The sequence below is a fragment of the Chrysemys picta genome, chromosome 16, assembly GCF_011386835.1.
Source record: "Chrysemys picta bellii isolate R12L10 chromosome 16, ASM1138683v2, whole genome shotgun sequence".
NCBI classification, from domain to species: Eukaryota; Metazoa; Chordata; order Testudines; family Emydidae; genus Chrysemys; species Chrysemys picta.
In genome coordinates, this window is record NC_088806.1 from 21,388,441 (window position 1) to 21,403,550 (window position 15,110).

The 15,110-nt window shown below is 48.7% G+C and overlaps 1 protein-coding gene across 27 annotated transcripts in view; it reads left to right on the top strand.

Moving 5' to 3' along the window:
- NTM (neurotrimin) overlaps window positions 1-15,110 on the top strand; it is a 678,721-nt gene that overhangs the window by 653,106 nt on the left and 10,505 nt on the right. For 15 of the 27 annotated variants that reach the window (XR_010593311.1, XR_010593312.1, XR_010593316.1 and 12 more), the window contains 2 exons: window positions 2,920-3,071; window positions 7,286-7,321. Coding sequence is in view for 15 of the 27 variants with exons in the window: in XM_065570617.1 (XP_065426689.1) it covers window positions 2,920-3,071; window positions 7,286-7,321 (188 nt within the window). In the remaining 12 variants the exon portion in view is untranslated. The remainder of the gene's footprint in view (window positions 1-2,919; window positions 3,072-7,285; window positions 7,322-15,110) is intronic. The other 12 variants (XR_010593317.1, XR_010593320.1, XR_010593318.1 and 9 more) reach the window with 1 other exon arrangement.

Here is a 15,110-nt window from a genome sequence, read left to right on the forward strand (position 1 = left end):
CACGTGCAGCACCCATCCATTCCAACGGGACCTGCAGTTGTTTGACACATCTTAAAATCAGGCCATGAATTTATATTTAATTCAACTCTCTCTCCAAAATATACAGCAGCTGAACTCTAGGCTAGTTTTCCTGCCTGAGACTGGATCTTCAGGGCATTTGTTTTCAAAGTGGCCTCAGTCTGCACTCTAAATTCGGATACCTGGAATTAGGGTGGCCAGACAGCAAGTGCGAAAAATTGTGGCAGGGGTGGGGGTGGGGTAATAGGAGCCTATATAAGAAAAAGACTTAAAAATCAGGGCTATCTGGTCACTCTACCCTGAATTCAGATGTGCATGCCCCGTGCTGCATGTGTAAATGGCATTTGTGGACCTGAAGTGGGCAGCGTGATCCAGTGGTTACAGAAGCGGGCTGAGAGTCAGTTAACCTAGCTTCAGTTCCTGACCGCCAATGTCCCATTGGATGACCCTGGGGCAAACCGTTACGCTCTTTGTGCCTCCTTTTCTCCATCTGTGAAATGGGAGCAAAAGTAATTCCCCTCCTTGGTGAAGACTGCATGGCTTCTTGCCTGAAAGTGCCGAGAGTATTATTGGAAGCACAAATCCAGGCTTTGGGAGTATGGGAAAATGCAGAGGCTTTAAGACTAAAGATGCTCCCAGTCCAGATCCTTTAAAATGGCAGACAAAACGTAAGGTCCTTATCATGCCAGAATGATGCCCCAATGGGAATTGAAGAAGGACAGTCTGCTGACTAGGGTGCTAGCCTGGGATTTGTGAGTCTCACGTTCGGTTCCCACCGATGCCACTTTTCTGTGGGATCTTGGACAAGTCACTTAACCTCTCTGTGCTTTGCATCCCCTTCTGCGAAATGGGGATAACAGCATCGTCCAACTTCATGGGGGTGTGGTGGAGATAAATACATTAAAACAACTTGTGTGATGCTTAGCTCCTATGATAATCTATCCGCGTAAGCTTAGCTAGATCTCTCTTTTTGTAGGCCCTATGCCAACTGTAAGGGTTGTTTCATGTGTTTTGTGTGTTAAGCACATCCCAGGAATGGAGAAATGGGTTTAAAATACTAATTGGCGGATATTTTCCCATCAGGCTATGCATTTTTCAGAAGTAGGCCATATTGTGCTGGCCTTTAAACCACTAATATGAATAACATTCATATTCATATTGAAGCCAAGTGCTATTGAGAGTTGTCAGACAAGACCCAAAGCAAGCTGGGGTGGTGGTAATGAAGAGTAGGCACCCACTGGGAGGAATTAGCTAGTAAAAGAAAAAAAACCAGAGTGCCTGAAGAAATAGAGATGCTGGGGAGGAGGGTGAGTGGGTTGTGAAATGCCGAAACAAAAAAATCAATGAATGGCAGACCTGCAAAGGATGTCACGCCACACTGTCAGAGAGGGCAGCGCAATCCAGCTGTGACCCATCTCCTCGGCTTGCCCTCTTCCTCCCTGCCCTACGCTATGGTTTCCTATAGGTACGGTACTTGGAGCTAGGGTTGAGGTTCCTATGGGTAGGTTACCTGGAGCTAGGGTTGAGGTTCCTGTGGGCCTTGTACTTGGAGCTAGGGTTGGGGTTCCTATGGGTAGGATATCTGGAGCTAAGATTGGGGCTCTTATGGGTCTGGTACTTGGAGCTAGGGTTGGGGTTCCTATGGGCCTGGTACTCGGAGCTAGGGTTAGGGTTCCTATATATAGGGCTTTCTGCCACTTCACAATCTTCCCAGAGCCACATACCAGGTTCTGCTAGCCGGAGAAGTGCTCTCTGGAGCGAGCTTTCCTGGTTCCTAGTTTGAATTGAACAACAGGATTAAACTCAGCACTCCTTTGGCAATCAGGGTGGGGCAAATCAATTTGGCTCAAATCAAGGCAAGACTTGAGTTTCCAACCTTTTTCTGGGCCAGGCCTGAACTTTGCTGGAGTTCTGGGGGAGCTGGTGATTGCATGAAAGGCTCCTGTGCCTGACATCGCTCCAATCCCCCTGTCTCCAGTCCCACGCAGGGCTCCTTCCTCTACTAGTTGTCCCTCTGGTGGTACCTCAGCAGTGTCCCTTGAGAGCAATGCCAGCTCCTCCTATCTCTGTGAGTCCCCACCAGACCATTTCATCCACCCCACATGATGTCCCAGGCCTCTTCCTCCCACTACACAATCCTCACTCAGTTTCCTACAGCTCCATCTAACTCTCTGTCTCCTGTCTCCTCTCTGTGAAGGTCTTTGCAGGCACCAGGGAGCTCAGCAGAGGGCCAGGTGGACCCACTGCCAAGGGTCCTCCCAAAGGCCTGGGGGGATAGATTTTCAGGAGGAAGGGGGTCAGGAGAACTTATTAGGGATGCGTGAAGGAAGCGGGCCATGGAGCAGGAGGTTAGAGCCACCTGTTGAGGTTGTCTGATTTGGAAGGGAACAAGGGGATCATTTTGAAGGTGGAGGGGAGAGGAGGATAAAGCTGGCATGGAGCTGGCAAAGAGTTGCTGTGCCCACATGGTGATCATCACCACCTATGGCGGGAGCTTTGCAAGCCCCAAGACTGTTCTGTCATGGTCGCTGCTCTGAGGATGCTTCTTGTCCTAGCTCAGCTCTGAGGCGATCTGAGTGTGGTCCGATGGATAAGGCATAGGATGGGATTCGAGACTCCAGTCCCAGCTCTGCCGCTGACCTGTTCCGTGACCTAGGGCCATTCATTTCATCTCTCTTTTTCCCCACCTACCCTGTGTCTGTTTAAATATAAGCTCTTCAGGTCAAGGAATGTCTCGCACTATTTGTCCGGTATGGTGGAGCTCTGATCTCAGGTGGGTTCCCTAGGTTTTACTGCAATATGGATAAGAGCCCAGGGGATAGTTAGCAGCCCCTTGCTCTGACCATATCTTTCATTCTGAAGGTGTTACCGTGTCCCTTTCCCCTTCTCCCCTCGCCTCAGGCTGGTAGAAGGACAGAAAGGGGTGAAAGTTGAAAGCAAAGCCTTCTTCTCCAGACTGACCTTCTTCAACGTCTCCGAGCAGGACTACGGGAACTACACCTGCGTGGCCTCCAACAAGCTAGGAAATACCAACGTCAGCATCATCCTGTACGGTGAGTAGGGCCAGGTGCTGGGTGGGGAGAAGGAAGTAGGGAGAAGCCGATGCGAGGGGGAGAGGATGGAAGGATGCAAACCCCCAAGGATTGTTTTTTTCTGGGTGTTGCTGACAGACAGGACTGCCTCAGTGTGGCGCCTCCATTCATCTCAAAGTGGAGATGTCACCAGATGAGATGCGTATTTCTTATTGATTGTTTCTGCTTTGGCGGGGTTCTGAAGTTGCAAGGGAAAGCTCACGCATGCTCAGCTGTTATTCCCAGGTCTAGCGTGACCAGGAGCAAGGTGGGCTGAGCTACCAGTGCAGCACCTGGGAGATGGGTGACCTCTTCTCCAGGCAAAAGGAAATCCAGTCTCCATGCTTGTTTCACCCCAGTTTCTTCCACCCATGCCCTTCAGTTCTGACCTGCTGGAATCCATTCCCCCAGAACTTCATCCTCCATGTTTGTTCATTCCTGGGTTTCCCCAAACCCTGCTGTCCCAGTATGCCCGCAGCCCTGACCTGGGAGGGACCTCCTGCACTGAGAGAGGACGTCTTCTCCATCTTCATGCAACCATGGGTTTGTCCACACACTGCTTTCTCCCTCCTCGCCTTGAAATCCCCTCCTTGATTTCCTCTCATCCTTTCTCTCTTACCCTATAAACTTCTCAGAATTGACCTAAGAGCTGGCCAGCTGAGAGCCCCTAAATCAAAATAACTGTCACCCTGCAAACAATCTAGGCCTGATTGAAGTTGAACATTAAGATCTGAAAGGGCTTTGTGAGAGTGAGTGAAACCTGTTTTGGCTGAAATAAAGCCACCTACCTCATTGCCCCAAACGACTACTGCATGTTCCTAAGAGTTGGATGAAATTTTGTTAGCCCCTCACCCTCATTATGTCCCCATGTTCATGGCACCTCAGTGCTTCAAAAACAGGTCCAGACTAGGGAATACAAAAAAAAAAAAGGCAAAATATCCAGTTTGTGTTGTGGTTTTAGCCTGATCAGAAGGAATCGGGAAGCTTGCAAGAAAGTTTGTCCTTGTGAGATTTCCAGCTTCTCACTACCAGTGACAGAGCATTTGGGTAGTTCTGTTAAGGCTGGAATAAAGCATCCAGGTATCTAGGTGTTTATTCAAACCATGCTGAGTAAGACCAGACATCTCAGTCACAATCAGCCTTTTTCTGAACCATGGGATAAAACATGACAGTTTTTGCCCTAGAAACAGGCCCAACCCACAAATTCCATATCCAGACTCGGGTTTTGAATATGGCAAGGTCCGAGGGTGCCCTCGGCTAAGCTTTGCTTCAAGGCTTGGTAGCATTGCAAAATTTGGATCCAGATCCGGTTAGGGATTCCTGTCACCCCTGAAGTTTGATATTTACCGAGCTGGGACTTTGAGCCTATCTCTAATTTTCATGGCAATAAACTACAGAAGCACCCTTCAGGTATGCGGCAATCGGCCAGGTGGGGTCATGTGTCTGCAGCTTCGCACAGAGCCGTAGAAAGCTACAGTAACTGAACCAGAATCTAGGCGGCACTTGCTTTGTTGCAAACCTGAATCTCAAGACTGTTTTGCTGAGATATATGAAACTTTCAGCCAGCCACAGACACAAACCAGATAGACTTGGGTTAACTCCTGAATATGTGCAGGAGACTTTGTGGTTTGTCGTGTTTTGAGCTTAAACCTTGGCCAGTTTGGCTGTTTCCATTTGTGTTTTTGGGTCTGTCAAATCCCAAACTCAAGGGACCCAAACCCAGATCGGATCCAGATTTGAATTTGTGCAAGTCCATGGAAGCGGGATGGAACGACAGAGACATGGCCCAGTTAGGAAGTTCATATCTTGATTTGCTGTGCACGACTCCACAGCATAAATGACTCTGTCATCTTGTGTCAGCTTCCAGGTCACATTTTCTGTTACTGCAGCATAAAAAACAATAGAAAGATGACTTTGCCGGAGGGAGGGAGGGGGATGGGGAGTTCCGTGCCCTTATCTGGGAACTGTTTTCTCCACATGCCAGAGCTGTGATTAGACTGATGTATCCATCTGACACCGCTCACAGTCGGGGAGGACATAATTGCTCGACACATTTGTCACGCATCTCCATGCTATGGCAGTCAGTGGTGTCGGAGCCTGTACTGCTGATGAGGAACCGAGTGGGGAGCAAAGCCCTTATCACCCCCTTCCCAGATTCCCCCACACCCAATTCCAGCCTACACCCATAGCCAACTGTTCTACACCACACCTGCGGCGATACCCCCCATTGCATTAACACCGGTATCCCACAGACCACGGGCTGAACCTCATCTCATTATACAGGCTGACTTGTGAACATCACTAAGCTCCACCCCTGCGAATGATGTTGTCGTCTCCTAGTAACTAGCGACAGCTAATAGCAGAGGGAGATTTAAAAAAAAATAAAGGGACAGAAATCCAGACAGTGTGAGAGTTGGACAAAATACGTGATGGGCCAAAAGGTGATTTTTGGGTGGCTTCATTATGGGGCATCTGATTTTCAGAGGTGCTGAGCACTTCCCCTTTGAAAGTCAGCTGCCTAGACGGATTTGAAGCCGAGCGCCCGCAAAACTTGAGGAATGCAAACTTAGACGCCACTGTTGAGCCTGTGGATCTTCCCTCCCACCTCGGCCTCAGGTTACCGATCTATAAAATGGGTGCAGAATGTTAAGCATGTACTGGATGTGCAGGGGGCATCAGCCTGCACTGGAGGGAATGTCTCTGAGGAGCCTGTGCAGTTACTGCTGCTGCCTTCCGTTGTGGTTTCTGCTGGGGTTAGGGCAGCTTTATTTTTCCATGGGGGTTTCAGAGGAGCTCCACCAAACGAATCTGGGAGCAGGAGGTACTGAATTGCACATTGCCTGGAAAGCCTCCCCTCCCCCCCCCCCCCCCCCGCCCATATCCCTATTTCAGGCAAGCAACACCCGCTCTTTGTTCATTGACCCCCTTATAGCCCAAGTTTCAGCCACTTTCCACCACCGTTACCTCATCTACTTGCAGATTATCCCCATTATGGGGGACCCCTGCCAGCATGCACCCTGCCTCAGCTTTCTCTCAGGCCACCTACCCCCTTAACGCCCACCCCTGGGGTCACCCTGGCCTTTGGGGAACCTTCCAGGGCCCCCTCAGTTTGTGCTGGGCCGTTGTTGAACTGGTCTGAAAGCGTGAGCCAGGCCATGGCTGATTGGTTAACAGTGCTGCAAACCACACTGTTATTGGCCGGGATGGGGGGGGGGGGGGCGAAACAATGGAAATGTGCTGAGTCGGCTTTTCCAGTCAATCATGAGTCAGGCTGTGCTGACATGAACAGTGGGGTGGTTGTGAGGTTGGATTTATTGGTGTTGGAAATCATGGGATGAAAAGCAAAGCATTTTAGAGCCTTAAAACCCCTTCTGTGCTGCTCAGCTTCCTGTCCTGCAGGAGGCGTTCCACTGAGTAACACTGAGTTCCTGTAAAAAGCCACATCCTACCTGTAGAACAGGTGAGATTGTAACATACTAGGGCCCCAGTCCTGCAGGTGAGTCTGTGTAGGTGCAGGGATTGACCTGCCTGGATAAATCGGGACCTAGAACTGTATACAACATCCCTGCAGCTATCAAATCTTTGTCATGCTTCACCTCACCATGCACGATCTCTAGTACCTGTCGTATAATACAGCCTTGCAAAATTCTGTGTTCTCACAGGTGGGGACTTTATTTTGATGGGTGAATAACATATTGTTAGCTTTTCCTTTTCATTGTGGTGGCAAGGATGAGCATGGAGATTTTGTGATTGGGTTGATACATTTCCAGAGAGGCACTTTGGTCTAGTGGCCAGTGCACTGGACTGGGAGTCAGGAGACCTGGAGCTCTGCCACTTACCTACTATGTGGCCTGGGGCAAGTGTCTCCCCATCTCTCTACCTCTGGTCCTCCCTCCCTGGTTTTGGCTGGGGCCTTCAGGCATTCCTATAATAATAATCTCCCTTTTGCAAGGCTGCCACAACGTTATTTATTATTTTAAACTCATGGAAAGATCATTCTTGCAATTTCCCATGATTCATTTCACTCACTTCAGAAAGAGTCTGCTGCTCCCCGGCCCCGCCCTCCGACCTTTTAAATGCCCCCCTCCCTCCCATTCCACCTCTTATTTACACATCAGAGTGTTTGCGGAGTGGTATGTGAACTATAATTTTTTTTTTGTCATTTTTCTCTTCCGTCCTTTCCTCCCCCGGTTTAGAAATAAGTGAGCCCACAAGCTCAACCTTGTTCCAAGGTCAGTATCACTCTTGTTGTGTGTCACATCCGCTGTCCTTCCCCTGCCTTTAACCTCTGCCTGCTCTCACATTCCCTGTTTCCCTGTCTAACAACATGCATGGAGGCCAGTACCACTTCCTGGAGGGCCGCCAGAGAGGATGCAGGTAGACGGGCTGTGACTGGTCACCTGGAATTTGTCTCCATAAATAGCGTGGCTTAAACTCGACACGCTTGTCTCGTCGACCCAGAATTCCTTCCGGGGGGGGGAGGGGTGCAAAATGCGGTTCTGCTTTGTCTCCTCCTGGAGCTTGTGGCCAGACTCCTTGTCCAATTGGATATAAATCCAGTTTGCAATCTTCTCCTTCAAAATGTTGTAGCTAGGGTCTCTTCAAACTGGCCCCAGGGATCCAGTCCCAGTTCTTCTCCTTATTCTGAATGATGCAGTGTGAAACATCCCCCTGGATGCTAATGCAGATATTGGACCCAATCCTGCAAGGTACTGAGCTCCAACTGCTCCCATTGAATGTGCAGTGGAAGTTGAGGGTGCCTGATAGCAGAACAAACAGTAGGGCCTTTGAGAGCTATAGGTGAGGCATTAATGGACGCTCCCTGTCTTGCGGGAACTTGCTGTGCCCACATCTGCATTGGGGTTGTAGGCTCAAGAGGCCATTGTTCTTGAAGTCCTTCTCATGGCACGGTGCCGCTTGGCTTCTGAACACGCAGAAGGACTGCAGGGTCTCAGTCACCCTGCTCCTATGAGGATGAATGGGGATTCTGTGGCTAAGTGCTCAGACGCTACACTAATTGATGCAGAGGAGTGCAGAGGAGGCCGGGATGAGGGATGTGCAGCGATAAGGCATCCTGCAATTGCTGGAGACCCTGACTCAGGAGCATTCTTAGGCCTGGCTGGGAATCAGGTGCAAAATCAGAGCAGTGCACCAGATCTCTAGACAGGGAAAGGCTAAAGCAGAGCTGGCTTTAGGATTTGGGAAGCCTCTACTGAGGTTATTCTTGGAGGGTCCCCAACCTTTTCATCTCCCCTTTTCTCATGCAATCTCCTCTAGCCATGGCCAGGACGGGGTCTGGAAGATTTCCTCCCTGCTCTAGGACTGGCCTCCTCCAGGTCAGAAATGACACTGGTCTTTGTCCTGCCGACTCTGGCTGAAACAAGGCAGATCTAGTGGAGCACTGGTCAGCACACCCAGGCAGCAGCAGCAGCACTCTCAGTGTTGCAGTAATTTTGGGACCGACTGTTCCACGAACGAAATCCTCCTTGGCTTTATCTTCGACAGCTCCCAAGTGGCAGCTGCTGGCTAAGAGCATCTCACCATCAACCCTCTGAGGTAGCGCATGAGCAGAGCAGCTATACGGGGGATACCGAGGGGCACTGTGTGGCTTGCTCTGGAGGGTAGAGGCTACATGCATGCTAGTTTAGTGCAGAAGGGGAAACAGCATCAGGTGGAAGTAAAAGAGAGCCAGCTGTAGGAGTGAGTATCTTCCCAGCAGGGTATGTGTACAGCTTTGCCAGTCAGAGCCAACAGAAAATATCCGTGAAGGATTCCAGTAATTCCAGCCAGTCCTCCTACATGCCTGGCACCTTCGTTTATGACACTGTCAAGATCATGAAGGGAAGGGATGGGGAAAAAATCACCCTTACTCCATGGTGTTCTTTAAAAAAAAAAAAAAGACTCCATACCAATACTGGTTCGTTTATCTGCATCCCCCCTCCCCTCACTGTGTCAACAGAGACAAGGTCGTCTCATGTCCACATGTGGAGGCATTTATTAACTCATCCCTTCATCCTGTTTTGTTTTTCTTTCTTTTCTGTTTATCTCTTGCATGCCAACGCCCGCATCTCTCCTCTTCGTGCCTCCCTCCATTCTGCCATGTAAGTACCCGCCAGCCCTAACAACTCACCTTCACTTTACTAAACTTCTTAGTGTTCTGTAAAGACGGGAAACTGGGAGGTGTTAGGCAGACAAAAACAATGCCTTGTCGCAGAAGCCAACCAGCTAATGCACAGAGATATGACAGGTGCATGTGCAGGTATGGAAGTAGAGTAGATACAGGCTGAGATATGGTAGATGGAGACAGGTAAAGCATTGGGTGAACACAATTGCTAATGGGTTGTGAATAGGTGTAGGTGGGTTGCGACTAGCCATATTGCTAAATGGGACAGGTGTGGGCAGTCCCGGCTAGATGGGAGTGGAGTCCTAGGCCTGAGAAGGTTCCCAGTATGGAAGAGGTTGAGAACCACTGCAAGAGAAGGATGAATGAGACAGCCATGGACACAGTGAATGGTTTGTATAAGTCGGCAGATAGGTGCAGTAGATAGATAACATAGATGTATGTGACTGATGCGGGGAGTGAGGTGGGATGAGAAGTGGATGGATGCAGTACAGACAGAAGGATACCGGAGGTAGAAATTGTTAGACTGTTTACAAGTGACGCAGCTCTGCAGAGAGAACAGGGTTAACATCTCAAAGTCCTGGTAACTGTTTATAACCATTTGAGCTTCTCAGAAGGTGGCTTTTGCACAGAGATTGGAACCTGGTCCTTCTTTGAAGGCTTGTGGGTATATTTGCCAGCCATTTGTCCTCTCCAGTGAGGTCATGAGCTCTGTGTCTCAGTGGCATGCAGAATCACCCAGCCTGCTTTTGTGACACAAGGAAAGAAGCTGACTCAAGCTGCTATGCCAGGGGCTTTGGCAGCTTTGATCTCCAGTTGCCAGAGGTCTCTGCCACATGGGCATTCCCTTTGACCACAGGGTTTGGAGACACACCCTGGGCCAGATCCATTCCTGGTAACTCTGCTGCCTTCAATGGAATCAAACAGGGATGAAGTTCACCAAATAGAAATCAGCAAACCTGAGCAGGTAGAAAGCTCGAATCCCATCAGAGTCCGGTGGCGGGGTTGACTAGACCCTTCCAGAATGATTTGTTGAATTGCTCCAAAGGCAGTAAGGTTTTGTGAAGTGGATAGGATCATTGGGCCTGATTCACTACTCAGATACCCCAGGTTGGCACTGTGCTGTATCAGATCCGGGGTGTTTGCTGTAAACCTAGATGGGAGTCAGAGAGCAGCAGTATACAAAATGCCCTGGGTTTTCTTTGTCTAGCTCCTTTTATTCTCAGATGCAGATCCACCATCACCCTCCAGGCCTGTGCTACCTCCGGACTAGATCAATGCACTAAATTCAGCCTGCAACTCACTTTCAAGGCCACGCCGGGGCTTCGGCAGGGGCAGACTGCAGTCAGCCAGCTTTGGAGCAGGTTGGGCTAGTGGGACCCAGCTCCTGGGTGAAATTCAAGGGGTTGGTTTGGGCCCTACTAATCTCAGCAATCTCTTCTCCCCTTATACCACACCGTGATGACTGTATTTGTCAGGAAAGGTTTGGCTTTCTGACCCAGTGCTGAAGCTTGGGGAATTGAAGGTGGGGTGTTCTCTATTGCAGACACTTGCCATGGAAATACTGAGCGTGGCCACACTTAGAACATGGGGCCAGATGCACCTCTTTGCTCAGGTCTTCCTAGGAGGGCAGGCACTGGACTCTCTGATCACACAACTTGCTGCTTAGGAGTCATCGCCTTTCAGCTTATCTGTGTTCTCGTCACAGATACTCCACTCGGGAAAGAGGATGAGCCAGAAATCCACCTGTGCTCACTTGAAATACAACCTGCATGTGTGATGAGACTCTGAGAGCCCGGATACATGAGTTGGTAACAGAGGGACCACCACTCCAGGGACGGACCGGTGTTCCATTGAATCGTGTGTCCTTTCTCAGGACTGCTGTACACTGGGAACTTACATCGGCATAACTACGTCTCTCAGGCATGTGAAAAACCCACACCCCTGAGAGACGTAGTTAAGCCGGGCCAACCCCCAATTCTTTTGTTGACCTCCCTACTGCCTCTTGGGGGAGGTGGATTACCTGTGCTGACGGGAGATCCACTCCAGTTGGATATAGGTGGTGTTTACACTGAAATACTATGGTGGCACAGCTGCAAGCAGTTTAAGTGCTGGATGCTTCATAGGAAATCCCAATGCACCTTCCTGCAATAATATCCCCATAGGGGTGGGTGTCTCCCTGCTCCCAGCTAGTGACTGGTTTATGACCTGATGCATCAGGACTTACCTGGGCAGTACCCTGGTATCAGTACCCTGATATATCTTCTTCAAGGTCCCTGGAGTTACTGTACAAGTAAAGGTATTTGACGGGAGATTTTCACTCTGCCATGCCCTGTGCCTCCCCTTTACGTGCACACAGAGACCATCGGGCCGGGGGCTAAGGGCAATGCACAAAATCATCTTGGCTCTGAGCCTGTCTCTCTCACTTGGAGTGTTCTCTGAAGGAACATTCATAGCAGCCTGAGCCATGCTGCTGCTGTCTTACCGACTGGCTCAGTCCCCACGGAGTCTTTTATCCCCCAGGCATTAAGCTGGCTTTTGATGGTATCAGCGCTCGGTAAAAGGTCGGCTGATTAATGTCTGAAAGACTCACAGCGATCATCAAGCCAATTTATTAGCGAATATGGGACTGGAGTAAAACTCCTGACATCACAAGGGAACAATTGCAAAAAGAAGTGGTTATCAAAGACAGGCTCAGCATCCCCTGAGGATTAAGGGGAGTCACTTAGGAGCTGGACTTCCAGTTTGCAGCACTTACAGGCATAGCACGTGCCAGAAAATTTGCCGGGCTTTCTGCTATAAAGCAGCATTGTGTGTGTGTGTGTGTGTGTGTGTGTGTGTGTGTGTGTGTGTGTGTGTGTGTGTGTGTGTGTGTGTGTGTGTGTGTGTGTGTGTGTGTGCTACCCCAAACTGCGACTCTTTCTGCGTGGAATCAGCAAGATCAGCAAAAAGCTGTTGGCTGCAGGAGTGGCAGGAGATCAAGAGGTTGTTTGTCCTTTCTTCACCCTGCTAGAAAAGCATGATCACACGATCATGTCGCTGGACATGTTGAGTTGCCTGAATGTCATGTCCATGTAGCCTTCTTCCAGGACAGGAGGGGTTACGCACGCCTCATGCTGGGACCTATGGTGGCACCATGACACGAGCATGATTCCTGTCTGCAAATGGAAAAAAGCTGGGATTTATCAGGAATTGCAGATTAAACTAACACATTGGGGGCAGGGAGGGATTCTTCAATAAAACCAAATGCTCTGAGGTGATGGCTCATAGCCTGGCAGAGAGCACGGCCAGGTTCCTGTCACCATCTGCGAGGGCCTTCGCCTTATGGGTGGTTTTTCAAGTGTTTTATGAGTGTGCAGAACAGTGCACGTAGTTCGGTCTCCATGCTGGGCCTACGTAGGTACTAGCTCCATCTTTCCCATATCAGTGAAAAGAGAACATCTCATCTATGGAGGCCGACCCTATGTCCTAAGAGCCCCTCTGTGAACATCAAAATGGGCCCCCCCAAACCCTCCACAGTCAGTGAAGCAATATCCAGAAGGGGGGCTTCTTGGGAAATGAGGGACCTCTTTGATTCCAGGGTTTTCATGTGCCACTCATCAGAGCGACGTATGGTCCTGTTGCCCACCCCCAGACAGTCGGAGACATCAGTCCTTCAAAGGCATAAAAGAAGCAAGTGACATAATTAGAAATAGGAACAGTGGTTGCTATAGCACCAATCTCTCAGACTGTCTTTTCATAGGCTCTTAGAAATGTAGGACTGGAAGGGACCTCAGTAGGTCATCTAGTCCGGTCCCCTGCACTGAGGCAGGACTACATATTTTTTTAGACCATCCCTGACAGGTATTTATCTAACCCATTCTTAAAAATCTCCAATGATGGAGATTCCACAGCCTCCCTAGGCAATTTATTCCAGTGCATAACCACCCTGACAGTTAGGAAGTTTTTGTCATGTCATGTTTCACTGCAATTTAAGCCCATTACTTCTTGTCCTTTCCTCAGTGGATAAGGAGAACAATTTATCACCCTCCTCTTTATAACAACTTTTTACATTCTTGAAGACTATCATCACTTCCCCCCTCAGTCTTCTCTTCTCCAGACTAAACAAACCCAGTTTTTCCAGTCTTCCCTTGTAGGTCATGTTTTCTAGACCTTTCATCATTTTTGCTGCTCGCCTCTGGCTTCCTTCAATTTGTCCACATCTTTCTCGAAGTTTAGTGCCTAGAATTGGACACAGTACTCCAGTTGAGGCCTTATCAGGGTTGAGTGGAAGGAGTGGAAGGATTCCTTGCTTACAACGCTCTTGCTAATACATCCCAGAATGATGTTCATTTTTTCCCCAACTGTATGACATTGTTGGCTCATATTTAATTTGTGATCCACTCTCGAATCCTTTTCTACAGTATTCCTTTCTAAGCAGTCATTCCCTGTTTTGTATTTCTGCAATTGATTGTTCCTTCCTATTTTGCATTTGTCCTTTTTGAATTCCAGCCTATTTATTTCAGACCATTCCTCCAGTTTGTCAAGATCATTTTGAATTCTAATTTTCTTCAAACCTCATTCCTAAATCTTCTGGCTTTGTGGATTTCACTCTAGAGAGGCCTTGATTTCTGTGGCCTTTGGAACAGGCCCTAGAAAAGAGAGTTCCCTTTATCCACTATGATGCCCTTTTGTCCACTTCATTCGAGGGTCATCTTTTCCTTGCTTCAGCGGCGGCCAAGTTAGGTTGGACCCATCTCTCTGTCCTTCCACTTGCCAGTGGACATAGAGGTTTTGAGTCCTGGTTTCAGGTTTGGCTACAAAAGACTTGCACAGCCCCTTTTGGAGAGGGATAGAATGGGGCCCATTCAAGAAAAACTTGGTCAGCCTAACAGACTTTAAGCCCACAAAGTGATAAGCACCATTTAGAACCTTGGAAATGTTCTTTGTTTTAAGTTTGTCACGATGGCACAACTGGTGTTTCTGAGGCACTAGATGGAGGTGGCCATCTCACTGCAAAGAGATTTGAGTTTTGAAAATAGGTATTAAATCCTTAGGAAGGAATTCTAAACCAGCTTCCAAACAGAGATAGGCCTAATGATGTAGTTGAGTCAGCAGTCTTTCCAGGAGTCAATGGTCCAATCCAGAGCATAGATAGACCCTGTATGATGACATTAGGCAGTGCAAGCTGTGTTTCGTTACTCTACTGGGTCGAGAGAACTGTTGGAAATTCTCCATATCCAGTAGCCTGTGTAAAGGATCAACTTCATATTTATCACAAGCTAGTCCTTTCTCTTCTCTGCCACAAGGGATATTACAGATGCAAAACCTCAGACTCATGGAAGTTTGGATCCAAGTCTGAACTGTGTGTCTGTGCCTTTCTCTAGCGATAATCGTGGGTTTTTTTTAACCAGCATAAAAATAATTCTTGCATTATTGAGTGTTTAAAAAAAAAAGTTTGCTGTTTAAATTGTAAGCATTAGAGTTTTCACCACTCTGTGAAAGCATCATTAGAGCTGCCTGGAAGCTGTCGCAGCCTCTCCCCTACCAGGCTTTCAGGCTAATCAGTGTCACAAACGACTCGGCTTTTCAGTAAGATGGACGCCTCCAGCGCTGGTTCTGAAAGGCCAGTTGTAGTTAAATGTTTGTCTGTCTGTCTGTGGCTGTTAAATGCATGTTTCCTGGTCTATTCATCGTGAGATATGCTCCTTACTGGTGCATCGTTGGGCTGAAACTTACTCAGGGTTGACACAGAATTTCCTCTGGATTAAATAACCTGGTAGAGGAGCCACATGGCAGACAGCCCACTAGTTGGGCAAGGTTTCATTAGGAAAAAAAGTGGCCACAACCTCCCTTGCACTTGGGATGGGGAAGGGTTGTAATGAGCCAGCTCCGTCTGCAAAGCAAGCATTGGTGGTCTA